The sequence below is a fragment of the Camelus bactrianus genome, chromosome 15 (genome assembly GCF_048773025.1).
Source record: "Camelus bactrianus isolate YW-2024 breed Bactrian camel chromosome 15, ASM4877302v1, whole genome shotgun sequence".
NCBI lineage: Eukaryota > Metazoa > Chordata > Mammalia > Artiodactyla > Camelidae > Camelus > Camelus bactrianus.
The window spans coordinates 43,007,697-43,022,284 of record NC_133553.1 but is presented as its reverse complement, the minus strand read 5'-3'; the positions used below and the strand labels follow the sequence as shown (position 1 = coordinate 43,022,284).

The window sequence follows — 14,588 nt, the reverse complement described above, 5'->3', positions numbered from 1 at the left end:
GACGGAAAGTGAGGGGAGACTGGCTCCCTCCTTGTGAGGTCTTCCTGGCTGACTAGGTCCTTTGATGCCTTGACCCATCCTGGGTTCTCCTTCCAGGTTCTAGTAGTAGATCCCACTCCCATCTCTTGGGGAGAGATGGTAACAGCTTTACTGTTACCTGTCCCAGGTTATAGTGCTGGCCCGTGGGTTCCCCTGTACCACACATTTGTAAATATATCCAATGTTCACTGTGCTCTCCGTTTCCTGTTGGGAACCTGAATGCTAGAGTGGGGAGGTCTTGTCACTGCACCTCAGGAGAGACCTCTTGGAGCTGGAATGAGGCCAGAGGAGGGCAGCTGAGAAGATGTGGGGGGCTGGGTAGGATGAGGCGGGAGGACAAGGGATCACTGTCCTCAAAAAGGAGGCTGATAGGGACCTTGATCTGCCTTCTGGAATGGGGTGCAAGATGAACTTCCCCCTACACGGTCATCAAGGATCCTCTAGAGCTTGAGAGGTAATTTTAAAAAATATTGTGGTCCATCTCCTTCACATAGTTGGGACTAATGGAACACTTTCTCCACCCGGGGGGGCGGAGAGCATGGGCTTGGGTTCACAGAGAAGTGAACTCGGGAGATGAGATGCATGACAGACCTCAGAGGAGTGCTTAAAAAAGGTCTGGCTCCTGGGGGACAACCTCACCCTTATGGGATGATGCCAGAGAGGCGGACCTGGTCTCCTTAAATTGCTCTTTGGGTTTCCCATCAAAGGTAGAGTGTGGGTCTTGGAATCCTTGCCAAGGGAGAGGCAGGTCTGAGCAGATCATTGATCTTTTGGGTTATGGGTGGGGCACTGTGCTCCTGGGTGAGAACGGTGGGCAGAGAGGAGGGATCACAGTCTTGCAGGAACAGTCGACTAGGCCAGATTCCCAACTGTTCAGCTCTCTGGGCCATCACCTGCCTCACAGAGTAGTGATGAGGGTTAGGTAAGACAGTGCCCAGGAAGGCCCCTCTTCCTAGCAGACTGAGTCTCCTCATGCTCCAAGTCTACCCAGTCTCCTTCTGGCTCTGCCACCGGGAGCAGGGGACAACCAAGCCTTGTAGGCTCCGGGCTCCGGAAGCCACAGAGTGAAAGTAAGAAGCTGTTGTCATGGATGGGGGTGGGTGGGCACATTAGCCTGAAGCCTCCTAATCCCATTTTCTGGTTTCATGTTAATCCTCTTCCTCCTTCTGTCTGCCACACACTCAACTCCCAGGGCACTGACCTGAAGAACCGGGGTCCACCTCCTCCAGGCGACAGCAGTGTCCCTGGTGGGGGTGCTGGAGGTGGAGTGTGCGGGGGACGGTCTGGCTGGCCCTGGGTCCTCCCCAGCTGACCTGGGTACTCTTGTAGGCCCGGCCATGTCTGAACACTGAGGACTCCGCTTACTCATAATAATAATGATGACAGTATCAGACAGTGTTTCCTGAGCACTTGCTGTTTGCTGACACTGGCTAAGACGTTTATGTCCATAACTTCTTTCAATTCCCATAACAGTCCTGTGAAGCAGGTATCATAAATGTGAAATTTGCAGATGAGGGGGTGGAGGCTCAGGGAGTTGTCAGCCCAGATCACACAGTGAGCAAAAAGCAAGACCGGCCAGAATTCCAACATAGCCTCATCGGGGAGGAGTGACAACATGGGCCTGGAAAGGACCCATTGCCTCCCTCCTCTGAACTTGAGGCTTCAGTTGGGTGAACACATTTCTTCCAGGCACTAGACCTGGGTATCACTGGCTATGCAGTGGAGTGGAAAGAACATAGACTTTCAGGTGGGCAGGGGTGGGCCCAGCTTCTGCAGGAAGGGGACAAGATGTTCCCAGGAACTGAACGTTTTCCAGGGAGACAGGTGGCTGCATGTAATAGGCCATCTAGGGGAAGGGATGATTTCGCCTCTGGCTTTCATTTGCTACCCCCTTCATTTCAGGGCACTCAACCACCTCTCCATCCCCAGCTGCAAATGCCCTTCTCTTTACTCTGCAGGACTGAGTCTCACCATTTTTGCCCCCCACGTACAGGTTCGGAGGCAAGGCTCACTCCCTGATAAAGAAGCGATCCAGCATCTCTTTGGCCACCTGCAGGTGAGTCTCTCTAAAAAGGTTTCGTGCACTTTGGAACTCCGTTTTAGTTTGGCACACATGCAAACTGAGTAAGGGCTCCCTGACTCTAACTTAGATTCCTCCCCTCCTGCACAGGCGTGGAAGTTAGGGCTGGGTGAATGCTCACTAAATCCCTTAGCAGCTGTGACCTGGGCTTCAGGTTTCAGGCCTGTATAACTGCAATGATAATCATACCTCACCGAGGCCAGAGACTGCCCCTCTCCACTGGCCAGTGAGCCCCTCATCTGGAAACTTCTAGAAGCCCAGAAGGCAGTGGTTGGTTTGCCTTTAGTCTCCTCTTTCCTCACCAAGGCTCGCAGCTCCTGAGCCCTGTGGGCCTCTGCTGACTGTAACCAGGGTCTTAGTTTCCCTCCGGATGGCACAGGCCCCACAGGCCTTCCTACCCCCACCCCGTGGCACCTCCCTGGGCCCAGCGTGATGATGTGGTTCTCCTGCCCTCGGGCGCCACAGACTGGCTTGAAGTTGGAGGCCAACAGAGGGCAGTGTAAGCGCTAATGCCGGATGGCACGGGACAGGCTACAGGTGTGGTAGCGCACAGACTCAGCTGAGGAAAAGGGTCTGGAGGCTAATGGAAGCCCAGGTCCTCCTGGGAGGGTTGGGGATGGATGGCGGTGAGCACGGGCAGGACCCGGCTTGGCTGAATCATGGTGTGAGATTCTGTGGAAACTCTGACCCTCTCCACCCACCACAGTCACCAAGCCCAGGTTGGCAGAGGCAAGATGTGGGGTGTGTGTGCTGGGCATGGTGGTGGTGGGGTGCAACCTTGAGGGTCCAAGCAGCATCTGTGATGTGGACTCCGGAGCTAACACTGGCTCCTCAATCACTTAGAACTACGCCCCCCACATCTGCTGAGAAGAAATCGAGTCCTGAGTTGAAGTCTGGTTACTCTTTTTAAAGCCCTCAAAGGTTTGTGGACTTTGAGAATATTTTAGAATGTTGTGTAGGAGAGACAATGTGGGATTTCAGGTTAGAAGACTTGCATCCACGCTGGGGCTCTCTTTGACCTCAGCGTGATCTGGAACTCTTTTGCTCTCGCTTCCATACACTTGGGTCTTCCCCTGCTAGATTCTCCCTCCTAAAAACCAGGAAGAGGGGACTGGGCTTTCCGATGGCTTTCCTTTCTCTCCACTTTCCATATATTTATTTTCTGCTCAGAGAAAGGGTCTGAAAAAGAAAAGTGAGCCTTACCTTGTGGGCAGTGGCGAGGATGGCCGGGTGCCTCCCTGCACGGAGGCAAAGCCGACCCAGCTGGAGGCTGCTCAGGTCCCCTGGTGTGGCTGCCATCTCACCATCAGGACATGAATCCTTTGGGTAAAGGCTTGGTATGTAAGAAGCCAGTGTGTGTTCAAATTCTAACCTCGTTAGGGGAAGGAGTCCCTCGTGTCTCTGGTCAGGACATGGATGCGGAGGGCCAAGGAGGGAGAGGGGCTCCATAGGAGCTGGGCCTGAGAACACGTTTTGCTGACTTCAGTGTTTGCCATGGACATTTCACTCCTCCAAGGACATCCTCCATGACACATTGTCCCAACCCCGACAAACATACATCAAAGACATAACTGAGGATGAGTAAGTCAGCCCAAGAAACTGTGGCTTGGGAAGAGTCCTTGCTGTGAAATGTCGTTTTATTAATTGACTTTTTTTTTTTTTTTTTTACAAAAATAAACATTTTAATGAATAAGAAGTACAAAAGCTTCTGGATATACAAACTCCAGGAAGGGGGAGAGGCTGGTTTTGGCTGCTTTGCGGCTTTCACTGAAAGCAAATGAGGCAGAAAGGCCCCACCCCCACTCCAGGTCCTGGCTCAAACTGCTACCTGCTCCTCGACCCCACGACTTGGCTCATACCTTGTGTGCTCTCTGCCCCGGCCCCTGGGCGGGCCCGTGAGCGCCCCCTGTCGGGTGCCCAGAGGTGGCCACCCACGTACAGAATCGCTCACAACCTATAGCATCCCTCCAATCTCCCACTGCGAGCTTGGCTGAGAGAGCGCTCCATGACCGATTGTCCCCACGCGGCCCCTGCCGGGCCATGGCACGTGCAGCAGCGCCAGCAGCAGGGGCTCTGGCTACATTCTCACACTATGAACACAGTGATGGGGCTTCCCATGGAGCCGTCCCAGTGAGGGGCAGAGCCCCCAGTGGGGAGACCAGCCTGAGCCTTGCTGGCAGCCCAGAGGGTGGGAGGGGCAGTCAGCCCCCCATGATTCCTGGCCCTGAGGCCAGCAGTCCCAGACCTAGACTGGTAAACTCACATTTTAACATTTGGCAGTATTGCACGTTGTCCTGGTCACCTCGGTCTGTCTGGGATGTCAGCCTTGTCTGCACTGGTGCCCAGGTGACATGCAGTACTGCTAGTGCAAGTCACAGGCAAGCCCAGCTGGCAGGGATGGTCAGCTGGTCAGCTGGTCAGCTGAGCCCACAGACAGGTCAGCCAGAGGCCCTCACGTATGTGGTCTTGCTGGGATCAGGGACCATGTGGCTCCATCCTGTCTTGAAAAAGACCAGTTGCCGGCCTGGAGACAGAGATGAGAGGTAACTGGACTGGATGTTTCTCTCCCCGGAGGCGGGGCCACTCTCCCTAACACAACTGCCTTAAGGATGCTCGTCTCTCATCATCTCAGCTTCCTTGTCTTCTCATCATTTCTGGTTTCTGATGGGGGACCACTACCTGTTAATCTCTTCCGGGAGATCAGGTCACCACCCTCAGGATGTCCTTTCCCAATGGCTCACCTGTCCAGGTGGTCTGATTGGTGACCACGAAAGCCCGGCACTGGGCATGGCTCTCACAAATGTCCACAGCCTCAGCCAGGTTGAACACTGACAGGAGGCAGCTTCCGTGGTGGTAGGATGGCCAGCAGCGGTAGTCTTCCTGGGGGACGGTACTGTCTGGGAGGCGCTGGTACTCTGTGGGTTGGGGACGGAACTCAAATGAGAACTCTGTGTGCCCAGGGGAGACGGCTGGGGCCGCTTTCTCTAAGGGGCTGTGAGACTCATTTCCTAGGTGAAAGCTGAAATCTAGCCCAGTGCCCCCAGCATGGAGAGGAAGGCAGCTACCGTTGTGGAACCGGGATAACCACTCAGGAAAGGCAAAGCTCAGGTTTAGTTTTTTGGGAGACGCACATCTCCCAAATCTAAGGGCATGCAGCTGGTTCAGGCTGCACATGATGGTGGGCACACGCATGGGATAAATGCACACGTGAGCTACAGACTGTCCAGGCTGGTTGCTGAGCTCAAGACATTCTAGACATTCAAAGCCAGGTTGCTCAAACTTCAATGTGCGTGTGAATCTCCAGAGAATCTGGGTAAAATGCAGATTCTGATTCAGAAGAGCTGTGGTGGGGCCTGGGAACTGGCATTTGCAGCCAGCTTCCCAGTGCTGCCAGTCTGTGGACCACGCTTTGAGTAGCAAGAGTTTAGAGCTGCCCTCTGGTCCCACTTCCTCCTGGCCCTCGGGAGAGAGGTTAGGCAAGCTCGTAGGGGCAGTCAGTCAGGAGTTTCTGAAGTTCAGAGGCATGCAAATAAATGTAAAACACACAAAAAAATTACCATGTGGGAATCCACAACTTCAGTGTTTGGGGCGGAGGCTGGAGGAAGAATCTGAGATCTCCCCATTACACAGAAAGAGCCCCCAAAGGCTCTGGAATCTCCTCAGTCCAGAAGCTGTTTAGCTCAGGCCTCCTGTTCCCTGAGTCCTTCCCGCTGCCTGGGGAGCCCCAGCTCTGGGCTGATAATGCAGAAGCCCTGGGCCTCTGGCCACCCCGCCCTCCTGCCTCCTCCTTCTACCAGGGGCTAGACCAAAGTCCAGGGTTGGCTGTGATTTATTGCCCCATAAACGGCGTCCTCAGGGACAGAGCCAGCCATTGTTCACCTCGTTAAACTTTATTTACAGGGCTAACGAGGGCTCCCCCACCCCTCAGACTGGCCAGAGCTCCTTGAATACGGACGCTGCCCATCCCTCGCCCCCCGCCAACCATGCTAAACCCCAGGGCCTCAGCGCAGGGACCACAGCCCCGTGGCTAGGATCCTCTCCCTGCTCTGGGGCTCCCGAACTGGTTTCAGCGTGGAGAACTTCTCCACCTCCAGCTGCCCTCCTAGCCCCAGAAGGGCGAGGAAGGAAAGAGAAGCAAACATACATTGTGCTCCAGCTGTGTAACAGGAAATGGGCTAATTGCTTTCACACATTTCACTTGGCATTTAATCCTCATGAGACTTTTGTGAGGCAGGTAATACTGAACCCAACTCACAGATGAGGAAAGTGAGGTTCAAGGAGTAAGAATTTGCTCAAAGTTACACAGTCAGTATATCGTGGGGTTTGCAGCCACCCTAGGAAGGGGTGTTGGTCCCCACCCCTCAGTTCAAGGCCCAATTATAATTGTTCTCACTCAGCCAGAGATAAGACCTCTAAGTGAAGGCTAAGTGCTCAGCGGTCTCTCCATCACCCCAAGTGAGGCTGAGAGGGAGGATGAGCCACTGGGCCCTCTTCGGGGGGTCACTCACCCTTGCATCTGCTCCCCACCTCCCCAGCCCCTAGATCCCCGCCGAGGCCACGCACCCGCTCTGCTGCCTGCCGTGGAGTTCTGCAGATACTGCCCGCTCCGGTACAGGTGCAGCACCTTCTCCAGCTGGGCCAGGGTCTCGTCCACACCCCAGGTGAGCTCTCCTGCAGAGTGCAGTGTGGCTATGAGAGGGTATCTGGGCTCCGACTTCTCCCTGAGGTGGGCTGCCAGCTGCCTTTCTCCCTCTCCCCTTGGAGCCTGGGTCCTGATGTCCAGAGGATCAGGGAGAAGGGCTGCCACCGAATGTCACTTTGGGAAATGATGGTTTCTGGACCATGAGCTGTCCTGGGTCATTCTTGTTACCATGCCTGCTAGGGTAGGAGCAGGGTGATGGGAAGCAGGTGGGCCCTGGAGAGCTCACCTGTGGCGTTGACAATGCTGTCCAGCAGAGGCCGTAGTGAGGGTGGGGCACTGTGGGGCAGGAGGTATGTGAAGAAAAACCTAGGGCAGAGAGAAGTCAGGGGCTCAGTGGTCCTGCCTTTGGGGACACATCCCTTCTCTACCCCAACTTGGGACAGAACCCCAATCTGGCCAGGAAGCCTGACCCCTCAGGCCAACCAGCTAGGCATCTATACCCCCAGAGCGTGCCACGGAGTCTATTCAGACTCAGGATAGGGGTCTAGGCACATGCTAGGGCCACAGGTAATATCATACCAAACTGAAATCTGAGGTCTGTTTTCCCCTTCTGTCCCCAGGACTTCCCCACCCCCTAAGCCCCACATTATCACCCCGTTGACCAGTGTCAGAGCAGCCCCATGGCTTGGTCCTATGAGGAGCTTCCAGGGGTGAAGGGCTAGGGGAGGAAGGGGCAGTGCCCATCCCACCAGCCCTGGTCTCTGAGTCTGACACTATTTTAAGAAGCCTCCAGCTGCCACCCTCCAACCCAGATTCTCCTTGGAGCTGACTATTTTTAGCTTCAGGAGCCTGAATGTTCCCTTCCTGACTGGGTGGAAGCCTTTCCCCGCCCCTGCTGCTCCATTGGTCATGGCCAAGTCTCCTCGCCCTGGCTGTTCCCCTGAACCCCACACTGGCTCTCTCCCTGCTGGTGCCCCTGGGGTCCGCGCTCCGTCACTGGCCTTCCTGAGTGGGGGTGAAGGGCACCTGTAGGCGTTGTAGAGGTTGCGTTTCTCGTTCATGGCCTCGCACCAGCCCTGCGCTGAGCAGGGCAGGGTGAAGTTCCTGGCTGGGAACTCGAGTATGCAGTCGGCGCTGCCTGAACACGGCGTCTCCTCCACGCGGGCGTCATCCAGATCTGTCACCTTCAGCTCCCCATCCACCAGCACAAACTGTCGGGGGCGGAAGTCCAGCAGAGTGACGGAGCCCAGCGGGGAGTGGGCCAGGTGGTGGAGAAGGCGGCCCAGGCTCAGGCAGATCTGAGGGGCAGACACCGGGCTGCTCACTGCTTCTCTCCTGGGAGGGGGCCTGGGGGCTCCAGGACTCCCTCCTTTGGGGCTTGGGACTTAGCTGGGACGGGGCGAGGGGTTGCCTTCCTCTTAAAGGCTCTAGTGTTCACTAAGGACCGAGGCTTGGGGCCTTACTGAGCAAGTCAGTGACTTTCTGTTACCTCTTGGCTAGCCTGACCCTGCTGGTAACATGGAGGACATAGAAAATGGGCAGCAGGGAAGTCTAGGGATGATGAATCTCCTCCCTGAAGGTGTATCTTTAGTGTAGCTTCTGTCCAGTGTATGGAAATAGAGGGAGGGTCAAGATGAACTTAAGATCTTTTCTAGTCCTAGGACGCTGACCCTCCTGCAGCCAGGGTGAGGGTGTGTGTGTGTGTGTGTTTGGAGCAGGAGCACAAAACCCTCAGGATCCTCTGTCTTGTTTCTTTTTTTAACCCTTTGGCTGATGGCCGAGTCAGCTTTGCTCCATCCTTCCCTCCCTCTCCCTCGACTGAGGAGGAGTCAGAGCTGCTCTGGAGGGCTGGCCTTCTAAGGGAGAACCATCCCAGCAAATAGCCCAGGGCCCGGCCCTCCTCCCTGCTCACTCGGAATCGATCCTCCCAGGAAGTCTGCAGCAGCTGGATCATTTCCACTGGGGCGCCCAGCTCCGTGATGGTGGTCAGAGTGTCCGGGATGTCCTCGCTGTCCTGGTAGCAGTAGCCATAGAGCTGGAAGAGGCCCAGGCAGGTCATGAGGTCACAGGGTGGGGGTGGGGACAGGGAAGGGCTGGGCTGTCAAATGCCTCTTCTGCCTCATCCCTAGGTCTTTGCTTCAGCTCAGGCCAGAATAGAATAGCAACACTGCCCAGGAAGCCTGTCCTGTGTCCCAGAAGCCTGAGTTCCTACTGACTCCATCAGCCCCTTACCTCTGCCATTCAGGTAAATGGGCAGATCTGGCTACTGTGTTAACCATGTGCCAGGCACTGTGCTAAATGTTTTATATGTATAACTCAATTCTTAGAATAACCTTAATAGAGCATGGTAGGTACTATTATTATCTCTAACTCACACATGAGGAAACTAACTCAGAGAGGTTAAGTTACTTGCACAGGGTCACACAGCTAAGAAATGCAGGAGCTAGGATTCAAATATATGTCACTCTGATTCCACAGCCTGGTTCTTTCCAAGAGTACCATTTGCTAATCGACACACCAGCGGGTGGTTATTATAACTCCTCCCCCGCTCTAACCCTTGTCCTTTCTTCATCATACCCACTTTCTGGCACCTTCATTTTTTCTCTGCTGTGGGCTTTCTCAAGGAGAAGCAATCTCCCTTGGGACTGGTAACAAGTGTTGATAAGACAAAGTGTCTAAGGGGCAGATCCTCCGGTGTTCTTTGCATAGTTGTTGGGCGGGGCAGGGGGTCACTCACATCGGGTAGTGGTAAGAGATGGTTCCTGGGGAAGACTGGCCCTTTGAGGGCATGCTCACAAGGCCTGCCCACGCCACATGATCTGGGGGAGGGGCTTGGTACAGCTCAGCTGGTCAGGGGCTTCTGGGAAGCACAGCCTGACTTTGTCACTAACACCTAAACCAGCATCCACAGAAAGCCCTGCTTCTCCCAGCCTCTCCCACCACACTGCACACCAGCTAGGGATCAGCCGGTGCTGAAAACAACCAGCACCCTGTGGGGTAGGAGCACAAAGGCTGAGTTGTCCAGGCCAGAGTAGGGAGAGGAGAGAGCTGCCCAGGGTGGGGGGAAGGGCAGCGGGGGGGGCCAAGCCCCTGGGCTAGATGTCCCTGTATACTGTCACCCTTCACACCCCTCCCAGCACCACTCCAGGCCCTGACATGCTCCCTTGCATCTCAGGAGCGCCCTTTGGGCTCCCTCTCCCTGGAGCCCACCGCCTCAGACCAGCAGGCAGGAGGGAAGGCATGTCTCAATGTCTGCCATCAGATCACTAGGGCTGAGACCTGCGGGATCAGGGGGCAGTCCCGGGTGCCCTCTTCTTCCCTGTCTCTCCACCCTCCCCTCCCTGACCTGCATCAGCCTAGGGAGGCCCCAGACCCCAGTGGGGCAGAGGTAGGGGGAAGTAAGGGCAGCAGTGCTGGGGCCTGGTTCTCATTTTCTTGCCCAGAGTTTGAGCCTTTGTGGGAAACTTCTGAAGGTTATTAAACACCCGGAGGTCGTTAAATGCGCTGTTAACGAGGTATTAATCAACACCCCTCAGGAAAAAATAAAAAGACACCATTAACCGCCCCCCCTCCCACCAGAAGGAAGCCTTAGGCTGAGCATTTCAGTTGCATCTTTTGTTCATTTGGGAGAAGAAATACACTCTAGCAGGGCCAGAATCTGGGAAGAGGCCTGGGGCCCCATCTGAGGCCTGAGGCCCTGGGGGATGACAGAGGTGCAGAGGAGGGAAGACCCCTATGCCCTTTGACCCTGGGCTATAGAGGCATCTATCACGTGAAGGAGTCTGTGTGTGTGTGTGTGTGTGTCTGTCAGAGGTGGGCTGGGGAGGGGTCACAGAAGATGGATAGAGAGAGCTCACCCAGGCAGTCCCTGGAGACTGGAGCAGGTGCTCTGAAGTGCCCAGTGGGACATGCTATCCTGGGCCTTTTCCATTTGAACCCACAGCATTAACTTGGGGGCTGCCAGAGGAGGGGAGGGGGCTTAGGGCAGCCTGGGGGAGTGGGAAACATTCTCTGGCTCCTCCCTGATTCAGCAAACAGTTGAACAATTTTGAAATTTTAAATATTACGAGGTATTCATAAAACATTATTTCTAGCTTTCCACACACCCAAGCTGACGCCTCCTGAGCAGGGAGAGCCCAGGCAGGCTTCCCAGCAGCAGAGGCGACACTGCTGAAGAAGCCAGAGGGATACTAGTGTGGGGGTCAGGGGATAAATGTAGGAGCCTCACCACCAAAGCAGCCCCTAAATTCACATTAAGTTACCTCCACTACCCCATAATGGTAGCTTTTCACCTTTGCCCTCATAGAAAGGACCTGGGACACTCCCCACCTTACAACACTTGTGCCCCAGGGCAATGAACCCCAGTCTTCGACCCTGTAAGAATCACACAGCCAATCCCAGACAGACCCAGTATCGGTCTAGAAAAGGAATGGGTGAAAACGATTCAGTTGTAATCTTTTCCTTTGACATCATCAGTATTGGGCTGGGGGCCTGACATTAAAGTGGAGGACCAGTCTGTGATGTATGTAGGGGCAGTTAACTGGATGCTCTTCGGGAAGTCTGGGTGGGGTAAGAGAGGGCGGGAGGAGTTCCTTAAGGGACAGCAAAGCACGTCAAACCTCAAATCTGTCAAAAGGGAGGAGGATCTTGAGTCAATTAACTAACACTTAATATCCTGCTAAGACACTCAAGACCTTCTCCACCCCCTTGGAATCTGGCTGACACCCCAGGGTTTCCAAAAAGTTCCCAGGAGCCCCTGGGAAGCGATGAGAACAAGACCCTCCCAGTTAGAATGGCCACGTAACCAGCTGTTCACTCCCTGAAGCTCCGCTGTGTCAGCTGTGCAACCGGGCATAACCACCCACAACTGTTGGCTCTGCCTGACCTTCTGCAACCAGTTCAAGGCCCAGGACCCAGTGAACAAGTGTCTGACCAGGGCTGGAGTAGCCTGGGGACACTGGGAGCCAGCAGGAGTATAAATAGCTCTCTGGCCTCTCTCTTTTATTCTGCAATACCCACCCAGACCTGTGGTCCATCCCCCTCCTGAGAAAAGAAGGGAGGGCCTCCGGGGTTTCTGGTCACTTCTGCTGGGTGCAGAAAGGTTAATCTGATTTGGGCTACGAGGTGGAAGGTGTGGGCAAGGTTCCTCAGCTGGGGAGCCTGCACACGCCTTACATTCGCTAGGCCAAGAGCAGTCAGGGATTCCCCTCAGTCTGCTCAGACATGTGCAAAGGGAACAGGGTGTCTATCCTAGGGCTGACTCAAGGCCGGAGGAGAGCTAGGGGAGAGAAAGAAGGGCAGTGCTGGGACTGTGAGAGGACCACTCTCCTGTTCTGGCCTGGAGGGGACAAGGTGGGGTCTCATCTTTCCCCTCGCCCCTCAGTGAACAGGAGAAACAGAGTCCCATTTAGTAGGACCAGGGTATCTAGCCTTCTCAAGCTTCCAGCCTCTTGGCCACATTGGCTCAGATAACATAACATTCAGACCCTCAGGGCCTCAGCCTGTCCCCCAAGCTAGGACCCTGAGGCTTCCGCAATGGTTCGAAAGCCAACTTTAAGGCCTGGAGGACCCCAGGGTCTCTTCTGGGTAGGGCTGTGCAATTTCTGGCCTACAACTCAATCCCCTCCAGTCCTTCCAGTGGCTTCTGGGTAGGGTGGGGAGTAGGGGGTGGGAATATTCTTTGGGAATCAAGCCTGGTCTCTTTCTTGCTCTTCCTAATCTCACTGCTATCCCACCCCAACTTCAAAGCCAGATAAGTCACTGGAAGTTGAGAGAAGTGGGGTTCCGATTCCATCAAGAAAGGGGACCCTATCACTGCAGTTGGGATACTGACTCAGGGATGACCTCTATTCAGTGTCGTTTCCCTTGTGCTTAACAGCCCAGTTCCAGCCAGAAACAGGGTCCTAAGTCCTAACGGGCTCCCACGCCCACCCCGAGTTTGGGGACCCTCTGTCCTTGCCTTTGACTTCAAGGGATACAGTGTGAAAGCTGAGAAACTCGGGAGTCCCTCCGTAAAGGGACGGCCACCCAACAGTGAGAGGCAGGGTGGTGTAGTGGGAGGCGGCCAAGGTCGGGGTCCTGCCCCCAGCTTAACCTGGGCACAGTCACTGGGGCTCTGCTTCTTTATCTGTAAGACCAAGGGTTATTTTTCCAGGCAGAGTGATTGGGCCTGGGCACGTCCAGCCAGCACCCTCACCCCCGCACCCCCACCCTCGTACCTGCAGCACGTTGGGGTGCCGCAGCCGCTCCAGCAGCACCATCTCCTTGAGCAGCTTGTGCGCCGCCAGCCGATAGCAGCCCCTCCGCGCCCCGAACTCGCGCACGCAGCTGCCCAGATCGTGGCCGCTGAAGTCCACCGCCTTGAGCGCCACCGCGGCGCCGCCGGGCAGGCGGACCCGGTACACGGCCTTGGTGTAGCCGGAGCCCACGTACTGTGCTCCGGACACGTTGCGGAGCGCGGCGCAGCCCAGGCGCGGGCCTGGGCCGGGGGAGCCCGGGCCGGGAGCCGGGGGCCAGCCCGGGGCGCCGTCGGGCAGGGGCCGGGCCCGCGGGGGCCGGGGACGCTGCAGGCCCGGGCCGCCCGGAGCCAGGTCCATCAGGCGCCGCCGCTCCGGCCGGCCGGCCCCTGGCCCGGGGCCCCCGCGGGAATAGCGCTGCACCTCCTCGTAGCGCGCTCGGATCTGCCGGGCCAACTCCCCGCGGCCCCCGCGACGGCTCGGGCCCGGGGCTGGCGAGGGCCCCGGGGACTGGCCGGGCCGCGGAGGCTCCGAGCCCGGTGCGAAGAGCACGTTGAGGACCGAGCCCAGCAGGAATGAGGCGCAGAAACCCGCGGCCACCACCGCCCGCCGGCGCCGCATCGCTCCCCTCCCCCCCCCCCCCGGCCGGCCGGCCCCGCGCGGCTCCCCGGCCCCGGCCCCGGCCCCGAGAGGCTCAGGCTCCGAGGCGGCTCCGCTCTGAGACCCGCCGGCCCCCTGCCCAGCCCGCGCGCATGGCCCCGGCGGCCCCGACCCCGGCCCCGGCCCCTCGCGGGCGGCACATCGGCCTGACACTTGCCTCCCTCCCGCCCTGCCCCCGCCGCTTATAAGGCCCGGAGCCGCCCCCGCCCCCGCCCCCTCCGCCTCCGCCTCCCAGCTCCCGGCCCGAGCCCGTCCTCGGCGCCGCCCCCTCCGGCCGCCCGGCCCGGCCTTCCCCGCTGACTGACAGCGGGACCTCCTCCCGCGGCCGTCCGGGCCTGGGAAGCCGCGCAGAGGCGGCTCCGGCCCTGCCCAGCCCGCGGCCCCCGAGCTCGGGCCGCGGAGATAGGGAGGGGGCGGCAGCGGCCCCGGGACGCGCGGGGCCTTTGGGCCCAGCGAGGGCGGATAACGGGGCCGGGGCGGCCGGATAACGGGACCCAGAGGCGGCTAACGGAGCCTGCTGGGCAGGGTTGGGAAGAAGATGAAGGGGCGAGGCCAGAGAGTAACGGGTTCCGGAGGGCACGAGCAGCTGGGTCCGGGGTGCTGGGGATCCGCGTGATCCCAGAGCCCAGAGCGCCCTCCCTGGGACCCGGGGCCTTGGGGCTAACTGGGAGCAGGGAAGGCGCGCGGATCGGGTTGCGGGAGGCGGCTTCTCGCCCAGTCCCGGATTCGGGGGCGGAGGATGGGGGAGACTGGCGCTGAGGGGCTGGCACCTGCGAGCGCGCGTGGAACGGGAACTCTGGGATCAGAGGAAAAATCATGAGGTTTTCGGAGATGCCCTCTTAAACCCTCTCTACCAAGTCTTTGATTTCTGATTTTCCTTGTCCCTGAAGCCCCTCTTCCCAGGACCCTTACAATCAGACGCGGTCAGCAG

At 57.4% G+C, this 14,588-nt stretch overlaps 1 protein-coding gene across 2 annotated transcripts; it reads right to left on the bottom strand.

Annotated features, from left to right (window-relative positions):
• Nucleotides 1-3,725: 3,725 nt before the first annotated feature.
• PKDCC (protein kinase domain containing, cytoplasmic) lies at nucleotides 3,726-13,789 on the bottom strand. 2 transcript variants are annotated; one of them, XM_074378771.1, is made up of 7 exons: nucleotides 12,980-13,781; nucleotides 8,674-8,796; nucleotides 7,788-8,059; nucleotides 7,048-7,127; nucleotides 6,683-6,790; nucleotides 4,861-5,034; nucleotides 3,726-4,643 (listed from the first exon to the last, which is right to left on the bottom strand). In XM_074378771.1, exons 1-7 carry the CDS (start codon nucleotides 13,616-13,618, stop codon nucleotides 4,558-4,560), a joined length of 1,482 nt encoding a protein of 493 aa, XP_074234872.1. In that variant the 5' UTR covers nucleotides 13,619-13,781; the 3' UTR covers nucleotides 3,726-4,557. The 2 variants fall into 2 exon arrangements, with proteins under 2 accessions (XP_074234872.1, XP_074234874.1); XM_074378773.1 differs by lacking the exon at nucleotides 3,726-4,643 and having other exon boundaries at nucleotides 4,892-5,578; nucleotides 12,980-13,789.
• Between the last annotated feature and the right edge of the window lie 799 nt (nucleotides 13,790-14,588).